Below are 20958 nucleotides of genomic sequence, written 5' to 3' on the forward strand. Positions count from 1 at the left end.
CCAGGGAGGGATATATATGCCAGAGAAACCAGGAAACTGACCCTGTGTTCCTTACAGAGTAAAGTGAATTGCTTTGCTGGTAAGACCACCCTGTGCAAAAAAAAAATACATCTAAACATAGTTATCAATACTTTTTTTTTTCTGTTATTCATTAATTTATTCAAAATCTGCGATCAATTTCTAACAAATTCTTTTCATAATCACAATTTGTAACATTTTCATTGAAAATCATTTTCTGATTTGTAATTGTAAAAATTTAGAATTCTTCCCTTATTTCTGTGAACCATTCTTGTAGCCATGTTTTTATTGCTTTACTTCAGAGTATTCATAATAAGGATTTTCTAGAAAACCGATCCAATCGGAAATGGCTCATGTCATATGAAGGTCTTTTGTTCATGACCATTTCTCCAAGAATTTTCCCTGTCACTGGTGCCAGCTTAAAACCATGTCCTGCAAATTTAGAGAAAAAGAAAATAAACCTTCCTTGAATGTACATTTTGTTAGTGTGTGTGTGTGTGTGTGTATACAAGGGGGTGCTGAAAAGTTTCTGGCTTTGGGTAAAAGAAAATACAGGAGGATCAGTTAATTTTGATTTTATTAGCTGCCAATGACCAATTAATATTTGAAGGATCAGTATTTACAAGATCCATATAATTTTTAAGATCTGCTGTAAGAACTTATAGAACTATCAAACCCACATCCAAAAGGAAAATATGTTTATAAGAAAGTTGAGAAGAAAGTTTACCTGAAAATCCAGCACCCAAAATAAGGTTAGGGAACTTTGGATGCCTGTCCAAAACAAATTGTTCATCTGGGGTCATCTAGAAATAAGAAAATGTCAAATTTTATATGTGCAAGTTCTTGTATTCCTTTATTTAACAACCATGTTTTTCCGTGTTCGTATGGGTTTGAACTGGGATGTAATTGAGACAGGATTATTTTGCAGTCAGATGCTCTTCTTATCACTTACTCTCATTTTTCAAGCAAAGGATTTTATTTATAAATCCACAGGTTTTCAGAAGTGCAGAACAATCAGTCACAACATCTATAAGGAATGTAAACATCATGTCACCTTTTCACCCAAATGAAGCTCTGGGATGTAAACTTCCTTTCACATTCAAACTCAAATACACACACCAAACAAAAACCGAAAGTTTTAATTACCGTGTAAATACATGTTTCTATAATACTTGGATGCAGTTCCAATCCTGGAAATATGTCTTTGACAAGTTGCTCACATTTTTCAATTGTATACCTGGAGTCAACCTGATCTCGTTTGTTTGGGTCGATTTCAGGACCATGGTGCAAAAACAACTGCAGAAATCAATGTGTGTATACATATAATATTTGTCAACATGTATATATATATATAACACTATCAACAGATATATATGTGTGTGTATGCATTCTACCTCCCACACACAGCCCCTCGTTCCCGATCACCGTTTGTTATCTCCCCCTTTCTTAGCTCTCCTGAAATAAGAATTTCTAACTTCCGGTCAGTCATTGTTATGATCGGCCATTATTATGATTGACCGTTGACTGAACACTATTCAATTTTTTTTCTCCTTGTCTCCGTATTCTTTCTGTTGAAGAGCGTAGCTCGAAACGTCAAAGACTTTCCGTACTCCCGAGCGTCATACTAATATATACTTTTGTTATTTACACCACCTGTCCTCGCCTGTTGTTATTATTTGTATATTCTCCCATATATATATATATATATATATATGACACTATCAACAGATATATGTCCACATACATGAGTATGTATGTGGGTGGGTGTATATATATATATATATATATATACACACACATATGTGTTGAAGGAAAATGTAGTATAGAGGAATGTCAAAGAAATTGACAAGAAAAATGAGAAAGAACAGTACAATCAAACGCTAACAAGTTCAACCCTTCATCAGTTGTCAACCAAATATCATCATAATTTCAACACCTTTTGATAACATTCAGTTTGTCGGTGTCAGCAATACGGAAGCTGCTGTGATATAGGCAAATAGCAGAATCAATAACAGATTAATGCAGTTTGAACTTTACTCCTTTTGACTTTAACCCATTGATTGACATTACAGGTTAAGTGTAAGAAGCGGGATCTAACTGAATTGAATATAGAATAGAATATTTAGGCCGGATATGATCAGATTAAATGCTAAATGATTAAGGGTGACACTTTTATTGGGGATGGCACTTTCAGGTCTGCTGTATAAGCCTTGGGGTTCCAGAGTTGGAAGGTGGGCAGCAAAGTCAAGGGTTGCTCCATGCAGCACACAGTCAAGCTGTGTTGCTGTCTGCAAATCATGATCAGTCATTCAATTGACCATCTGCATGCTATAGGTTTGTTCAATCAGAGTTGATTGACCTGGGGTTATACAACAAGATAAGCAAAAGAGGAGTTGCAGTTGTGGAGGGTAGAAAGATAAGGAGGAAATATTTCCTCATTAATATGGTCTCTTACCTTTAGCATTCCAGGATATTCTTCTGCTGGAAGTCCATAGAACTCATCAATACCATTCCCATAATAAAATGCTGGGAAATTGTTCTTAAGTTCATATTGTCCTGGCACCTTCGATTTAAAATATCCAACACTGATCTTCATTGGCTGTGAAGAGAAAAGACAATCCACTCAAAATACAAGGACCAATTTTGTATGCATGTATATATGTGTATACACACACACACACACACACACACACACATGTGGATTGAAACAATAATAAATTTGGCAATTCTGTGTGAACACTAACCTTCAGAGGAAAATCAATTCCTAATTGGTTGAAAAATATTTTGGCCCACGATCCTTGGCACAAGACAACATTTCGAGACTGGAACATTCCTTTGGTTGTATGCAGCTTAATAATCTCCCCTGGTTCCACAGATAATACGGGGGTTCCATCAATGATTTTGCCACCAAGCTTCTTGAACTGATTCTGGAGAAATACAATAATGATAGTTCTGATAAAGAATTCACTGAAAACTATGTAACAAGTTTGGATTGGAGAAGGTATGAACATGAGTCAAAGGGTGTATGAGAAAATGGCAACAAGGAGCAAAGATGCTTTGGAATTTCAAGATCCAATATGATCAGAAGTCCAATATGGTGCTGGTTGACAAGGGAGAAAAATCATACCGAATCATAGATATCCCATGTCCTAGGGACAGTAGAATCCTCAAAAAATGATGAGATATGAAGCAATGAAAAGAGAAATCAAAAAGCTATGGTCAATAAAAAACGTGTATATTATGATAATAACTGTCCATGCCCTAAGTATAGTGAGCAATGAAATTGAGAGGTGATTGGCTAAAGATAGGCATAAAAGGTTATATGCATATATATGTGTGTGTGTGTGTGTATATACAACACACAAAGTAACATTGTCAGCTGTATGCAATTTAAAACCAAATTGTGACTGAGGGCACTGGGTAGCATCTATAATGCTAGAAATAAGAATTAAAACCCTTAGAGTTGCAAGGAAGCACATTTTGATATGCTGAGAGGGGAGATAACCACTCCATAAGTGAAGCTAGATCACTGGCAAAGACTAATTTTACCTGTAAGATTACAGGCCCATCAGCGGTGACCACCTCATTGCCAAAGGGTTTGGCTAAATCCAGGCTGTCTATATATATTTACCATATGAATTTAGCAAAATGCTAATGTGAAAATTACAAGATAACACAGGTAGCTAAACGCAATATAAGACCAAAATGGAAAAGCTCAATTGTCATTAATTGTGACTGAAGTTGCTGGGTTGCACCTTTGTGTGTCTGAATAGAACGCTTGAAGGCAAGTAGAAACTGGTCTACACCTGTGCAAATGTAGAGTTAAAATACAGAAGAAAATAAAAATGGGAAATATGTTCGAGCAGTATTTTTGGGATCTTACCTGGAACGTCATCAGTGCTTGGTCTGCTCGCAGAATTCCTCCTTCAGGTTCAATGAGTGCTTTGGAACCTGCTGGAACTTTTATGTTGAATTCCTTGAGCAAACGGTCAGCTGGCACATCTTTAAAGGTCATTTTCTTGTCAATTAGGACCCTTTTCACTGTGTCCATGTAACTGCTCTGCGGGGTGGACATGACAAGTAGCTGGCTCTTCCTGAAAAAAGTATTTCAGTGTTATTGTTGCTGTTGTTGTTGTTGTGCTGGTCAAACTAACAGATGAGATCTGTATATGCGTGTGGCTAAGGTGTTGCATTCACGATCCTAAGATTGCAGTTTCGATACCTGGATTGGGCGATGCATTGTGTTCTTGATCAAGAGGCTTCATTTTATGTTCCTCCAGTTTGCTCAGCTGGCCAAAAAGGAATAATCCTGCAACAGACCATCTTCCTGTCCAGGGTGAATTCGGGTGAATATATGCTCCACAGAATTTGGGAAACTGGTCGTATGAGCCCATGTCTCAGGAAGGACCTTTGAACCTTTTGATGTGTGCAGCCTCGTGGTTGGTTAGGGTGTTGGACTCATGATCGTAAGATTGTGGTTTCAATTCCTGGACCACACAATTTGTTGTGTTCTTGAATGAAACACTTCATTTCATGTTTCTCCAGTCCACTCAGGTGGCAAACATGAGTAATTTTGCCACAGACCAGCATCCCATCCTGCAGGATGATATGGTCAAAGTCGAATCACCAGGAAGGCCTACTTCCTACAAGACTTTATCTACATATATACTTAATTAGTGAGAAATGATCGTTGAGTTCAGGTGTTCACCTCAGACAATACTCACATGTACAACGGTTTTCTGAATTTGGATGATAGAAAGATATGGTGTGTGTGTGGTCGGAAGGAGATTAGTTGGTCAGCAAAAGATACAAAAAAAAAAAGGAACAAATAGTGAACTTACTTGTAGAGTTGAGTCTCAGAATCTCGTTCCAGTTGTGCCCACATGGGATAAGCTTCCTTCATCATCTCAGCAAAGATTTCCTGGAAGTAGGCCTTCCTGGTGATTCGACTTTGACCATGGGAACTTCCTCTGCTGTGTGGCAGTGGGAACTGGATTAAACGAGAGAAACCAATATATCATCGTCATCGTCAGCATTGTCATCATTTTGCATCTGTTTTCTATACATACATAAACAAAAGCATGTATACAAATGTATATAGATATATACATAAATAAATAACAACAAATGGATAATGTGTCAATTCACTGCAGCTGTTCCCATTTTTAATCAGTTTTTAATTGATTAATTGGGGATATTACACCATTAGAAAAAAAGAAAACGTTTTCATCCGGTGACTACACGAACCACAACATTCAAAAACATTCAAAAGCCAACAGCATGTACACCTTCATGATTCTATGGCCTTTGCTGGTCAAAGAATGAAATTGTAAGTTCAGTATGAAAGTATTATAGGAGAAAAAAATGTGAGTCATTTGTAGGTAGAAGGGTTAGAGGGTGGGGTAGGGGGATCAGATAGTGAAACACCTCGTCCCCTACAACAAAGATAAAGTTACTTTTATCTTTCAATTCTATTCAACAAGCGGTGTTAGGGCTAAGTAGGATTTGGTAGGCGGAAATTGAAAGAAGCCCGTCGTATATATATATATATATATATATGTTTGTGTGTCTGTGTTTATCCCCACCCCACCAACATCGCTTAACAACCAATGTTGGTGTGTTTATGTCCCTGTAACATAGCAGTTCGGCAAAAGAGACCGATAGAATATATATATATATATATCATCATCATCATCATCATCATCATTGCCAAAGCCTACACCAGATTTCTGTCACTGTTTTGGCAGGATTTTTACACCTGAATGCCCTTCCTAACAACAGAGCGAACACGACACAATGAAGTAGAGAAATTTGAAAAGACAACACGAAACCGGTTATTTCTCAAAATAACATTTTTCTAACATTTTTCTGACATAATTTAAATATATACTTTAACCATGTAACACAAGCCTTCTGTAGTTTTTTCACTCTTATTATCTTTTATATATATATATATATATATATATATATATATATATATACATGTATATACACACATACACACACATGCACGCAAATACATATATATGTATATATACAACCGCCTGTATGTATTTGTGTGCATGTGTATATGTGTGTGCATGTATGTATGTGGTTTGTATACAACTACCTATGTGAAGGTGCATGGCTTAGTAGTTAGAGCATCGAGCTCACAATCATGAGGTAATGAGTTCGATTCCTGGACCGGGTTACGTGTTGTGTTCTTGAGCAAGATACTTTATTTCACGTTGCTCCAGTTCACTCAGCTGTCGAAATGAGTTGTGATGTCACTGGTGCCAAGCTGTATCGGCCCCTTTGCATTTCCCTTGGACAACATCAGTGGTGTGGAAAGTGGAGGCTGGTACACACAGACAACTGCTGGTCTTCCACAAACAACCTCATGTGGTTTTGTACCTCAGAGGGGAACTTTCCATGGTTATTCATGACTGATGAGGGTCTTTACCCTTTTACAACCACCTACACCCACACCCATTCATGTCCCTTTTATGCTGCTCAACAAATATATTCACAGTAACATCAAACACAAAATTATGAAATTTATCAAATATAAAAGCAGGAATACAAAATATTTCATTGAAAGTTATTCTACCTGTTCCAATAATAAAGTTCTGTAACCATTTTTCTGTAGGTAGTGGGCGGTAGAAGAGCCATTTATACCAGCTCCAACAACTATAGCATCATACACGGCTGCCATTATTAATTGCACTGGGCTGTTATCTTATCTTACCTTCTCTCTCTGTCTGTCTGTCTCTTATCTTCTCCTCTCTCTCTCTGTCTCCCCTTCTTTATCATCTCCCCACATTCTTTCTCACTTTGTCTCTCTCTTTTCTCTTTCCCTTTTTATTCATTCTTTCTTTCTTTCTTACCTTTTTTCTCTCTCTCTCTCTCTTTTCTCTCTCTTTTTTTCTTTCTAGGTCACTTTTCTCCCTCTCTCCTTCATCACCCTCCCCACCTTCTTTCACACTTTCCTTCTAACTCTTTCTCTCTCTCACACACTCGTTCTCTCTTTCTCTGTCTGTCTGTCTCCCCCCTCTCTCTCTCTCCCTCTCTCTCTCTCTCAGTTTCTCAATTTCAAATTTGGTTTATAGCAATTGACTCGACCCAGCCATTTCCATCTCCTTGCTTCAGTAGTTTCTCATATTGGTTTCATGTTCGCCTTGGTGTGTAATTGGTTATTCAAGATCAGATTCGGCCAGTAGACCTTAAAAAGTTTTTGTAAACATTTATTTTGAAACCCCCTCCAATTTCTTTTGGTTGTTTTCAGACATTTGGATCCATAGTCGAGGACATTACTTTTGTAAAATCGTATTTTAGGGCTCAATCACCTAACTTTGCATCTTTTCTACTCTATGCACACATCCTGAAATTTTTGGAGAGGTGGCGGGGGGCAGTCAATTAGATTGATCCCAGTATGCAACTGGTTCCTAATTTATCGATCCCAAAAGGATGAAAGACAAGAGAGATGACTGTGCTGGTATGGTCATGTGCTACGTATGGATGAGGAGAGCTGTGTGAAGAAGTGTCACTCCCTAACAGTGGAAGGAACCTGTGGAAGAGGTAGACCCATGAAGTCATGGGATGAGGTGGTGAAGCATGACCTTCAAACGTTGGGCCTCACAGAGGCAATAACGAAAGACCTTTCGAAATCAAAATCAAAATCAAATCAGATCACAATCAAATGGAAATTGTAGTTGTGGTCGATGCCAGCCTCCTTGTCCTGACTGGCTCCTGTGCTGGTGACATAAAAAGCACCATCCGAACATGGCTGATGCCAGTGCCACCTGACTGGCTCCTGTGCTGGTGGCACGTAAAAAGCACCCACTACACTCTCAGAGTGGTTGGCCTTAGGAAGGGCAACATTGCCAGATCAGATTGGAGCCTGGTGCAGCCATCTGGCTTGCCAGTCCCCAGTCAAACCATCCAACCCATGCCAACATGCAAAACGGACATTAAACAATGATTATGATGATGGTGATGAAATTTTAAAGATCAAACACACACACAAACATCTACATGCATATATATATAAACATATATATATATATATATAAACATATATATATATATATATATAAACATATATATATACCAGGTGATGCTATTGAGTTAGATATGGCCTATACTGGCCGAAACCTATCAAAGTTAGTTACACACACACACACAGATAGATAGACAGACAGACAGACAGACAGACAGACAGATAGATAGATATAAATAATGGGCATCTTACACTTTCCATCAACAAAAGTACATTCACGTGGCCTGAGGCTAATGTAGAAGACATTTGCCCAAGGTGATGTGCAGTGGAACTGAACCCAGAACCATGTGGTTTGGGAAGCAAACTTCTTACCACACAGCTGCACCAAAGAATTATTTCATTGACCCAGAAAAGATAGAAACCAAGGTTGACCTGTGAGGGATTTGAACACAAAGGCGTAAGTTTAATTAATTAATAACCTCACTTTTATTTACAAAACAGTTTCTCCTGTACCCTAGATTCTATAATACTACCCTGGGTGGGTGGGGGTTTAATACTATCTGTTTTATCTACTCTAAACTAGCTGTAGGTCCAATGTGTGGAGGTCAATGTACTCATAAGCAGAAATTAAATTAACAAAACACCCGAAGCTGTTTTTCTCCACCCCACCACATGTGTCATTGCCTCAGGTTTTTTTTCTTGGGTGTTTTTGTTACTTGTCTTCCACCCAAGTACCTTCCCACTCCAGTACCTTCATCACCACCATCCTCCACTTCCACCCTACCGCTCTGTTTGCTATGCTTCACTGTTATCCATTGTTCACCATCACCCTCCACCCAACGATGACCACCACCACCACCACGACCACGACCACCGTCGCCACCGCCACCACCACCGCGACCACCACCACCGTCGCCACCGCCACCACCACCACAACTCTCCAACATTCCTTACATTCCATCAACCTCCAACCCCTTCCATCACCTCCGCCACCATCCAGCGCTCTCCTTCACCTTCCAAGCCCACCACTACCATTCATTAACATTTACCACCTTTCGTCCCCCCCTCCCCGCCATCACCCTCTAACCCTCTCCGACCCACCACCAGCTTTGACATCCGCCACCATCCTTTGTCACCCTCCACCAACCTTCGACACCCTCCAACACCCACCTTCCATGGCTGACTAAACATATAATCAACCTGTTTTGGTGTACACACACATTCATACACATACACAAGCAGAAATATACGCATAGAGACGGAGAGGGAGAGAGTAGGAGACAGAGACAAGAACAGAGAGAGATAAAGAAAGAGAGAGAGATAAGGGAAGAGAGAGAAAGAGAAATATAAAGAAAGAGAGCTAAAGAGAAATAAAGAAAGAGAAAGAAAGAGAGAGAGTGATAAAGAAAGAAGAGAGATAAAGAAAGAGAGAAACAGAGAGAGAGAAAGAAAGAAGAGAGCTAAAGAAGGAGAAACAGGGAGAAATGAAGAGAGCGAAAGGGACATAAATAGAGGAACATATAAAGAAAGAGAGAGAGAGAGATAACTCCCACCCACCCGCACACAAACCCCACCCGTGCTTCATTACTCTGATCATTGTAATAATAATAAAAGGAAAACGATTTGTGTTAATAGGACAAAACACTTCGAATACAAAGAAAAAAACCCCAGTTTTGCTGAATGATAAAAACTAGATAAGTGATATGTGATATACGTAAAAGTTGTCGTTGTTGGTGGTGGTGGTCGTGGTGATGATGCTGTTGTTGTTGTTATTGTAGGCATTGTTGGCAAGTAAAAAGCACCCACTACATTCTCGGTGGGGTTGGCATTAGGAAGGGCATCCAGCTGTAGAAACTCTGCCAAATCAGATTATTTTTTTAAATTTGTTATTCATTGCTAAAAATATGTTTACAATATATTACATCCGACACAATACATTAAGTGCAAGGCGCTATGCAATAGTGTTGAGTTGTTCAATTAATAATCTAATCGGTCATTCGGTCCATCTATTTATATTTAGTTTATTTAAGTTTAGTGTTTTAATTGAATGGTGGTGGTGGTGGTGGTCGTCGTCGTCGTCGTAGGGGGAGGTTCAGCTAAGGGTAGGATGTTTATGGTGTGTGTGTGTGTGTGTGTGCAAGTTTGTTTTTTCATAATAGTTAAAGGGAAATAACTCTTTGATTTACAGCTAGAAACTGAATAATAAAATACTTAATCAGATAGTAAACCAATCAACCAATTAGTTAATCAATCAATCAATCAATTGATTAATTAATTAATCAATTGAATAATTAATCAATTAATTGGTTATGTATTGGGGATGTATACCAATGCTTTCATTCATACTTCACTTTATCGTGCAGTTACTATATATATATATATATAAATTATACAAGAATAAGGGCAGGGAATCGTCAATTAGTAATAGAATTAATAATTAACAATTTTGCCAAGTAGTTCAGTATGAAAAAAACCTTTATCGGTAAAATCATTTATCATCGTAAATATACAGGGATTAGCATTGAGTTGCTTTTCCAACATACTGAAAATTTAGAAATAGCAGTCAAAAAACTACTGATTCTAAACTACAAATTTTTCTCTAAATGGATGGCGCCATAAATATCGCCATCCATTTAGAGAAAAATTTGTAGTTTAGAATCAGTAGTTCTTTGACTGCTATTTCTAAATTTTCAGTATGTTGGAGAAGCAACTCAATGCTAATCCCTGTATATTTACGATATATATATGTATATATATATATAAATTCAACTTTTACGATGAAAGTAAACAAAGTTTGTTCTTTTTTAGAACCGTTGAGATGTATTGTAAGAACAGAAAAAAATTTATTTCTCAAACGCGTAATAATGCTATAAATAGCGGGATCAGGATAAATTATCCATATAATGCAGAAAAATACGTTGCTGGCCGGCAACCTATTTTCTTGCCCCATATATATATATATATATATGTATATATATATATATATATATATATATATATATATATATATATATATATATATTCATGTATTTATGTATATATATGAACCTAACTAAAACTGACGTCACCTGTGTTTGTGCCACGTAAAAAGCGCTATGTTCACTCTGCTGCATTGTTGGTGTTAGGAAGGGCATTCAGCTATGAAAAATGCTGCCAAAACAGTCACAGAAGTCTGGTGCAGGCTTCTGCCTGGCTGGCTCCTGTCAGACCGTTCCACCCATACCCGCATAGAAGGCAGACGTTAAGCGATGATGACGATGTTGATGGTATATATGTGTGTGTCGGTGTGTTTCTGTCCTTGAAACTTAGCAGTTCAGCAAAATACACTGATATACTAAGTACCAAGCTTAACAAAAATATAATAATTACTGAAATCAATTTGTTCAACTAAAATTCTTGAAGGAAGTGCTGTTGGCATCAAATTAGTTAAAATTACAACAAGGATTTTCTGGTAAATCTGTCCAATCGAAAGTGACTCAAGTCATAAGATGGTGTTTTATTCATAACCATTTCTCCAAGGATTTTCCCTGTCACGGGTGCCAGCTTGTAACCGTGTCCTGTAAGTTTGAAATAATAATGGTAATAATTAAACAAATCATTAATAATGGTAATAATTAAACAAATCATTAATAATGGTAATAATTAAACAAATCATTAATAATGGTAATAATTAAACAAATCATTAATAATGAAGATAATAATACTTTCTTCGAGGTGTATTCAAAAAGTCTCCAAATTAGTCTTTCCCACCCAAACTAATGCCTTGTGGACAAAATCTTTTGGGTGATAGGTGATGCCACCTTTCCTGAGCATACTTACATGTTTTTTGCTCCAGTAGGCCATGTCAGTTCCTGGTTGTGACTTTATCTTTTATCAGTTTGGGGTTGATAAAATAAGCACCATTTGAACACCGCTGTCAATGAGATTGACTAGTTCCAGCCTCCACAACATATACACACTCTCTAGAATTACTGGCCTTGGGGTAAAGTCAGCCACATGGATAGGGGTTCAATCCTACTGTTTGCATGTCATCAGACAGTGTCCTCTACTATAGTCGTATGTTGACAACAACAAAGCCAACAAAAGTGGCAGCAGAGATGGCAGTAGCAGAGGCGGTGGTGACAGTGGTGGCGGTGGCAATGATAACAATGATATATATTAAAATTCTTTCCTTTGGTAACAAAAGCAGTTAACAATCCAAAATGTTGAGAATCCAATTGTTGAGAAACCAAATATTTACCTGAGAAACCAAATATTTACCTGAGAAACCAAATATTTACCTGAGAACCCAGCTGCCAAAATAATGTTATGATATTTTGGATGTCTGTCCATAAGAAAAAAATCATCTGGTGTCATCTGAAAATATTTGAAAGAATAAAATGTTGTTGTTGTTGTTATTGTTATTACCACTTCACTAAACTCAGGTGAGAAACATATTGGAGCATTGCTCTAATGTCAGGAATGGAACTACTGCTCCACAGACACACCAATATTTTTAAGACTACATCCAGAAAAAGATGATTTGACTAACTGGCATAAAGTCACTCACAGACAGGTTCCAGTCCCTGGTCCAGCACACAGGGGCACTGTCTCTTCTCTCTACTTTTTCTTAATGCTGCTGTAATAGCCTCTGCTCCTCAGATCTGACTGATGCCGTGTTCCATCTCCACTCAGGCATTGTAGAATCATTCGTCTCTCCTCTTTGTCTCATCACCCATATTGTGTCCCACACCCCAGATACTTCTCTAAACATAAACCCAATCCTTTATCCCCCACAACATTATCCCTCTGGAATTCCATCCAGCTCATGCCTTTCTACTGTCTCAGAAGACCTGTGAAGGCCACAGGTGCTGCTAATTTCTCAAGACCCATCAAAGCAAGTCTACGCGGTTAAGAAGTTTATTATGCAACATCATGGTTTCAGGTTCAGTTCCACTGGGTGGCATCTTGAGAAAGTGTCTTCTGCTATAGCCCTGGACTGACTAATGCCTTCTTGTGAGTGAACTTGATAGATGGAAACTGCATGGAAGCCCATCATGTGTGTATGTATATGTGTGTGTGTGTGTAATTGTGTCTGTGTTTGCTCCCAACCGGTGTTGGTGTGTTTACATCCATGTGGCATAATAGTTCAGCAAAAGTGACCAAATGAATAAGTATCAGTCTTAAAAAAAAAAAGTCCTGAGATCGATCCAAGTTCTTGAAAGTGGTCTCCCAGCATGGCCACAGTTTAATGAGTGAAACAAGGAAAAGATAAAGGATAATGGATTGAGCTTTGAAGATGAGATTTTGAAAGCTTATAAAACTTACGGTATAAAGGCATGATTCCACAATACTGGGTTCCGGTTCAAGTCCTGGAAAGGATTCTTCAATCAGATGTTTGCATTTCTCCAATGTCCAATCAGAATTAACCTGGTCTCGATGATCTGGTTGAACTTCAGGGCCATCGTGCAAACAGAACTGCGAAAATAAAAATATATACATAAATTTATGAATATAAATATATAATGGGTCTCTGTAGTTAAAAAGTTTACTTCCCATTGTGTGGTACCTTGAAAAGAAAGTTAAGAACCTAGTAAAATAACTAACTTTGTCGTTATTAAGCTGGTTTTTAGATCATAAGCTAATGAAATTTTGGTAGAAGGATTGAATTTAAATCACTTTATGCATTGAGTGATAGAAGAAAATACCATTAATTTGTTGAAACAGCCTTTTGATTTTCATTGTTACAATGTTAGATACAACTTCTTAGAGTTGTGGTACAATGATTATTTGCAACTCTGATATCCATTCTGTAGGTAGTTAAATTCATCTTTTGTTGACTGCTAGAAGACTGGAGGAAAAGGAGAAATAGAGAGAGTAAGACAGTTTACCTCTCCGGGTTGACAAGTTGATAGGGTGAAGTTATATTGTATATTCCTGGGAGAACAATCCATAAGTGAAGGAGGGAAATAAATGCTCTTCAGCTAGGTGCCAAGTGACCAAAGAGATATAACAGAAAACCAATTTGGGGTCCTGTATTTATATTTAATCTGTTTGTCTCCTTTATGTGTAGCCCCTTGTGGGTAGTAAAGAAATAACATACACACACACACACACACACACACACATATATATTTAAAGCTTTCTTTTCAGAAATAATGAATAAACAAATGAATAACGATTAAGCATAAATAGTTTATACCTTTGTCAGTGCAGGGTATTCTTTTTCAAAAATTCCATAAAACCCATCATTTCCATTTGAATAGTAAAACAAATGGGCATCAATTTTGTTCGGTCGACCTGCGACAGGTTTCTGTTTGAAATAACCAACAGTCACTCTTTGAATCTGAAACAAATTTTCATTGGAGGTAAAAATCATCCACACTTCTGCAATATAGCTTTATGAACAATAATAACATTCGACTCAGTTCTACCCTATGTGTTAATGTATATATGTATGTAGGAATATGTCTGTCTATATATTTGTGTGTGTGTGTGTGCATGCTGTGGGTGACACCAGATAGCAGTGACACCAAACTGTGCCAGGGCTTTACTCAACACTTCAACACACTAATCAACATATACCCATTCGTCCAAAATATTAAATATATATATATGTATGTATGTATGTATGTAATTACTAAGTGATGTGAATTTTGAATAAATTGGTAAGACTTAACGAACCTTTAAAGGAAATTCAATTCCAAGACGTTGAAAAGAAGATTTGGCCCAAGGGCCAAGGCAGAGAACAACATTTCGTCCCTGGAAGGTACCTTTTGATGTATTTAGTTGGTGGATTTCACCAGATATGATAGAAAGTACTTGGTTTCCATCAATGAGTGTGCCTCCATTTTTCACAAACTGATCCTGTAACAATTAAAAAAGCTTAATTGATTAATCAATTAATTTCTCAATCTAAAATTATTTAAAGTCTTTAACTAATTTTTCTTTCTTGCGCAGTGTCCAAGATTTCTGGCTTGTGGATTTATTTGGGACAGCTGTCATTGCATGAGGAATTAATTCCGTTATTTAGGGGTGGTGGTGTTCCTCTATCAAGTGATTTGAGGGAGGTTTCGTTGCTATTTCTAGCTGGTCAAGTGATACTGCCACCAGTGACTCTACCACCATCACCATCAACACCACCTCAATTTTCACCTCCACTACTGTCAACATGCCACTACTGCCATAACATCCACCACCACCACGACTGCCACCACCACCACAACTGCCACCACCACCACAAAGGTAACAAAACAAAAACCAAACAATACATACTTGATATGTGGACAAGGCTTTGTCTGCATGAAGAATTCCTGCTTCGAGATCAACAATAGCCTTGGATCCTGCTGCAAGTTTGATGTTAAACTCGTTAACTAATCGTTCGTTAGATACCTCTTCAAAGGCCATATTACAGGTGGAGAGAGTTTTTTTCACTTTGTCAACATAAGTGTCCTGCTTAGCACTCATCACAAGGAGTTTGGTTTTCCTAAGAACAACAGAATAATAGATTAACAGAATGTAATACTGATTTAATCAACTCTTGAACATGAGACTGAAAAGCAAACACATATAATTCTATATGTATACAGAGTGTCTGGGTTAAATTCAGCAGTTTGCATACAAGAAGAAACAAACACAATATCCTGTCCAAACGTAAAAGTATTTGAAAACATCAAAATATATCAAGATTATGGACAAGTAGCTAAAAGATCACACCCAAAACGAGGAGATCAGGGATAGAACTGGAGTGAAGGGTGTTGTCGCAGAATGCCACCATGCAAAGCTACAATGGGCCGGTCATGTCACAAGGTTCACAGACAATTGGTGGACCCTGTGCAGTCGTCAAGTGGTACCTGTGTGAGTGGAAGAAACCATTCGGAAGACTTTTAATCAGGTGGGAAGATGTAAAAATATGAGATTCAGTCAATTTCTCCCTGAAACCACACAATATGTATGTATGTATGTATGTATGTATGTATGTATGTATGTATGTATGTATGAGTGATTTATAGAGCTTACGTGTAAAGTTGAGTTCCTGAATCTTGTTCCAGCTGTTCCCACATTGGATAGGCTTCTCTCATCATACTGGCAAATATTTCCTGTAAATAGGCCCTTCGGATACCTCGACTCTGACCATGGGAACTTCCCCTGGTGTGAGGCAGTGGGAACTGAATCAAGAGAAAAAGAAAAAGAGAAATAATGAGAGAGAGAGAGAGAGAGAGAGAGAGAGAATGAGAGAGAGAAAGGAGAGACAGAGAAAGTAAAAAGGAAATGAAGTGGTCACTTGACTTGCTAGAAATTGGAAACAGTGGCCACACACACACACACACACACACATATATATATATATATACATACATATCTGTGTATGTGTTAAAATCCATGGCATGTGCATATTTTGTGATTCCACAATTATCTCTGGTCACTGAAAGAGTTTGCCAAATCAAAACAAATTAATAAGTGGTTTTATACCAGAGGTCAGCACTACGTCATATGTGGGTAGGGCGTATTTAAAATCAGTGGTCTTAAAAGTAGTTAGTTGGCATGGTGGGCAGCGGGATGGACAGCCAAACAACTTCTCTCCACAATTATGTAAGATAGTTCTGTTTATCTTATGATACAATTCAACCAGAGATATGGGGTTAAAGGCGAAAGATAAGATTAACATTTATCTCCATATTTACCTGTTTAGGGTCCTTCCTTGACATCTTTATTATTATTAAGAGAATGTTTGATGGAAATAAAAAGCAAAGTGATAATAGTAAGAGAGAGATTATAACAGATAAAAAATTAAAGTGGAAAAAAGGGGTTATGATAAAAAGAAATGGGGTCATAATAAAGGAATTTGGATAATAATAAAAATGGAACTGGTAATAATTTCATATAAATTAGGAAAAATATAACATAATAATCTTTTCTACCATAGGCACAAGGCCTGAAATTTTGGGAGGGGACTAGTCAATTACACTGACCCCAGTGCATAACTGGTACTTATTTCATCAACCCTCAAAAGGATGAAAGGCAAAGTCAACCTTGGTAGAATTTGAACTCAGAACATAAGGATGAATATAATACCGCTAAGCATTTTGCCATTTGTCCAAAGGTTGACTTTGCCTTTCATCCTTTTGGGGTCGATAAATTAAGTACCAGTTGTATACTGGGGAGGTCAATATAATCAAATGGCACTCTCCCCCAAAATTTCGGGCCTTGTGCCTAGAGAGGAAAAGATTCTGTGAAAAAGACTGGATTAAATGGGAAATGCAACATGGATTAACAAAAATCAACTGATGATGGATTTTGAAGTTCACACCTTGCCTTAGGATTACTTAGAGTTCTATACCAATATAAAAAGCCTGGCGGATTTGTATTAACAGAGAGCTTGTGAAGTATTTTGTTCAGATTGAAAATCCCTTACTAATAAATCTTTATATACGTGTGTGTGTGTGTGTATGTGTGTGCATGTGTTTGTGTCTGTCTTTGCATGCCACCACTTGACAACTTGTGTTTATGTCCCCCCCATAACATAGTTGTGTTTATGTCCCCATAACATAGTTGCTCCACAAAAGAGACAGATAGAACAACTACCAAGCTTAGAAAAAAGAAGTACTGTAGTCAATTCATCCAACCCAAAATTCACGGTAGTACCCCAGCATGGCTGCAGTCTAATGACTGCAGCAAATACAAGATATATATGTACACATACATATATAATTATATATATATATATATATACACACACACATATATATATATATATATATATATATATATATGGCCGTTTTCGTGCGGGTGACACGTAAAAGCACCCACTACACTCTCTGAGTGGTTGGCGTTAGGAAGGGCATCCAGCTGTAGAAACTCTGCCAAATTAGACTGGAGCCTGGTGTTGCCATCCGGTTTCACCAGTCCTCAGTCAAATCGTCCAACCCATGCTAGCATGGAAAGCGGACGTTAAACGATGATGGTGATGATGATGATATATAATATTAGGAGTAAAATCCAAAATTACAGGTAAAATCTCAATTAAAATCAATTTATTAAAAATTAAAATTAAATTAAGTTTCACAGAATAAAATATAAATATATAGTTTTTCATCGATGAGTTCATGAAGCTTGGTTCTTTTCCCTAAAACTATATATTTATATATATATATATATATATGTATATATATATATATATATATATATATATATATATATATATATATATATATATATATATATATATATATGGTGGTTGTCTACTCCTTAAACAGAGTTTGACCACCTCCTGCACCTACACCTTAGCCCTTTCATGGCGTCTGATGTGACTTTTTAAACCAGACAGTGTTTTGAAAAACACCCACACAGATTGCACCTCTGATTTGCACTACCAATACCTGCAAGTAAGTTCTGCTCATTGTGGATCCTAACATGTCTTTTAAGACCCCCATTGGATTTGCAAACCCTCTGGCACACACCACATTCAAACGTGTGCACAGACATATAATCAGAATAGCTGGGTGAGGTTTGTTTTCCATGGGTTCGCAGGTGAGATTTGAGGCCAGCCAAGGACAGACATGGTCTGTCACAGACTGTGCACACAAAAAGGTCCTTGTCATTCACCTTCTCAGTCTTATATATATATATATATAAGGAGAGAAAGGAAGAGAGAGTGTATGAGAGGGGAGAGAAAGGATCTAAAATGAATAAATTTAACAAATGAAGGAAAAATCAGAGAGAAGAAAATAGTATGAAACTAGCAAAATTAACACACACCCAATCATGTCCATTATATGTTGCTTTGCTTAACAAATATATTCACAGTAACATTGAACACAAAATTATGAAATTTATCAAATATAAAAGCAGGAATATAAAATATTTCATTGAAAGTTATTCTACCTGTTCCAATAATAAAGTTCTGTAACCATTTTTCTGTAAGTAGTGGGCGGTAGAAGAGCCATTTATACCAGCTCCAACAACTATAGCATCGTACACGGCAGCCATTTTTCTCTGACACTGTTAGAAAGAGTATTTAGGGTAGGAGCATTTATTGAAATCTGTTTCCACAGAGCAGTTGTGTTGCTTTTTAGGGTCGTGTGTTTGTTTTGAAAGTGAAAAAAAGATTAAATTGATAAGACTGGGGAAAGCTTTAACAAGGGGTAAGGGAAATCATTCACACATAAACACACACACACACACATTTACACACACATGCATACATACAGTCACCAACCAAATTTCACGCATTTGTGTGTGTGTGTGTGTGTGTACATATGTATGTATTCTTTTATTTTTACTTGTTTCAGTTATCTGACTGCGGCCATGCTGGAGCACTGCTTTTTGTCGAGAAAATCAAACCCAGCCTAGTACTTATTCTATCGGAGTCTTTTGCCGAACCACTAAGTTACGGAGACATAAACAAGCCAGCATTGGCTGTCAAATGATGGTGGAGAGACAAACACATGCACACATATGTGTGTATATATATATATATATATATATATATATGTACGATGGGCTTCTTTCAGTTTCCATCTACCAAATCCACTCACAAGGCTTTGGTCGGCCCAAGGATATATGTATGCTTTTGAATCTATATATATATATACTTTTGAATCTCTTTAACAATTCACAATAATGACTTTTATTACTTTTATTCCTACCTCAGTTCATCTATTGGTATATATCTATCGTTACTTTTCATAAAAATGCCTTTACTTTTTTTGATTTCCAATGTGCAATTTCGCTTATTTTTCTTCTTACTTTCCCTTTACATTTCCACGCGTAGTTTCTATTTTGTTTTTGTAACATATTTCTATTATATATATGTATATATATATATATATATATATATATATATATATATATATATACACACATATAAACATATACTCTAACCCCAACTTGTATGTATGGATGACTGAAATTTTACTTAACTATGCAAGTCCTGCAAATCATCACAAGTCTCGGTCCTTTGTCATTTCTCCAGTGAGGCATAGTGTCTGAAAATTCTTTCTCACTGCTTTGTCCCACATCTTCTTGGGTCTGTCCCATCTGCAGGTTCCCTCCACAATTAGAGATTGACCCTTCTTTAAGCAGTTGTCTTCATCCATACACATCACAAGACCATACCAATGCAGTCTTCTCTCTTGCACACAACATCTGATGCCTCACAGACCCAGTTTTCCTCTCAAATCACTAACACTTTGTCGTATATGCACACAGACATTACCCATCCAGCAAAACATGCTGGCTTTATTTCTTTCAAGCCTTCGCATATTCTCTGTAGTCATAGCCCATGTTCTACTGTTACCTAGCATAGCTGTACATACGCAGGCATCATACAATCTGCCTTTCACTCTGAGAAAGGGGCCGTTAGTTACTCTTAGTCATTAATTTAAAATTTTGATGGCAGGTTTTCCTTTAGATCAGGGGTTTTCAAACTGTGGTCCGCAAGGACAAGACAGGGGGTCTGTGGACAGCAAATACTTTTTATGGGCAATTTGATTTTATGTATGTTTTTTAACTGAAATCTTTGAATTGACAATAAACCTATTTGTTAAATGCTGTTAAATAAATAAATGTAAAAATATATGCTATTTTAAGCAAATATTTATGTGTAAATTTCATAAGCGTTTATAAGGGGGTCCCTAAGGTAAAGCCTGAAATATAAAGGGGTCTGCAAGTCAAAAAGTTTGAAAACCCCTGCTTTAGATCTCTTTAAAACAGGAAGTTTGTATCATCAGACCAGAAGCATCTCAGATGGTTTGGTATGAAAAGGGTTTTATTATGAAAAGGGTTGTTTTTATTATGAAAAGGGTTTTATTATGAAAAGGGTTGTTTTTATTATGAAAAGGGTTGTTTTTATTATGAAAAGGGTTAATGTTTTTTATTATAATATTTCTGCTGAAATACATAGACTTTGACTGAACAAATTTTGAAAATAAAGATGAATTTATTAAACAATATTGTTATTATTAGTTTGATATTTGGAATAT

The 20958-nt window shown here is 37.0% G+C and overlaps 2 protein-coding genes across 7 annotated transcripts in view; both read right to left on the bottom strand.

Annotated features, from left to right (window-relative positions):
* Positions 1 to 131: 131 nt before the first annotated feature.
* Positions 132 to 18970, bottom strand: LOC106880690 (peroxisomal sarcosine oxidase). 5 transcript variants are annotated; one of them, XR_016238217.1, is made up of 10 exons: positions 18860 to 18970; positions 16660 to 16683; positions 15995 to 16143; positions 15251 to 15461; positions 14660 to 14842; positions 14178 to 14321; positions 13304 to 13453; positions 12277 to 12352; positions 11366 to 11553; positions 4870 to 5008 (listed from the first exon to the last, which is right to left on the bottom strand). XR_016238217.1 is itself a non-coding variant. In XM_089341113.1 (8 exons), the coding sequence occupies exons 2-8, from the start codon at positions 4922 to 4924 to the stop codon at positions 326 to 328; spliced, it is 954 nt and encodes a 317-aa protein (XP_089197239.1). In that variant the 5' UTR covers positions 4925 to 5008; positions 11366 to 11504; the 3' UTR covers positions 132 to 325. The 5 variants fall into 5 exon arrangements, 3 of the variants coding, with proteins under 3 accessions (XP_089197239.1, XP_014786226.1, XP_052832539.1); XR_016238218.1 differs by lacking the exon at positions 16660 to 16683; XM_089341113.1 differs by lacking the exons at positions 12277 to 12352; positions 13304 to 13453; positions 14178 to 14321; ... (3 more) ...; positions 16660 to 16683; positions 18860 to 18970 and adding exons at positions 132 to 450; positions 746 to 821; positions 1165 to 1314; ... (1 more) ...; positions 2763 to 2945; positions 3902 to 4112 and having other exon boundaries at positions 4860 to 5008; positions 11366 to 11504.
* The window catches only part of LOC128246983 (peroxisomal sarcosine oxidase-like), an 8762-nt gene continuing 6663 nt past the window's right edge, over positions 18860 to 20958 (bottom strand). Inside the window, exon 9 of one of the 2 annotated variants that reach the window (XM_089341112.1) lies at positions 18860 to 18976. In XM_089341112.1, the coding sequence (XP_089197238.1) occupies positions 18940 to 18976 (37 nt within the window). In that variant the 3' untranslated portion in view covers positions 18860 to 18939. Of the gene's footprint in view, positions 18977 to 20895 lie in introns of those variants that run through there. The other variant, XM_014930753.3, reaches the window with a different exon arrangement.

The sequence above is a fragment of the Octopus bimaculoides genome, chromosome 24 (genome assembly GCF_046866305.1).
Source record: "Octopus bimaculoides isolate indiv1 chromosome 24, ASM4686630v1, whole genome shotgun sequence".
NCBI lineage: Eukaryota > Metazoa > Mollusca > Cephalopoda > Octopoda > Octopodidae > Octopus > Octopus bimaculoides.

Excerpts from the sequence above, each read along its gene's own strand:
- LOC106880690 (XM_014930740.3), bottom strand. The coding sequence starts at position 6,712 with ATGGCAGCCGTGTATGATGCTATAGTTGTTGGAGCTGGTATAAATGGC. Across the intron at positions 4,113-4,859 it reads TCTGAGACTCAACTCTACAA|GAAGAGCCAGCTACTTGTCA; the intron begins GTAAGTTCACTA and ends TACTTTTTTCAG. Across the intron at positions 2,618-2,762 it reads GAATTGATTTTCCTCTGAAG|CCAATGAAGATCAGTGTTGG; the intron begins GTTAGTGTTCAC and ends TTCTCTTCACAG.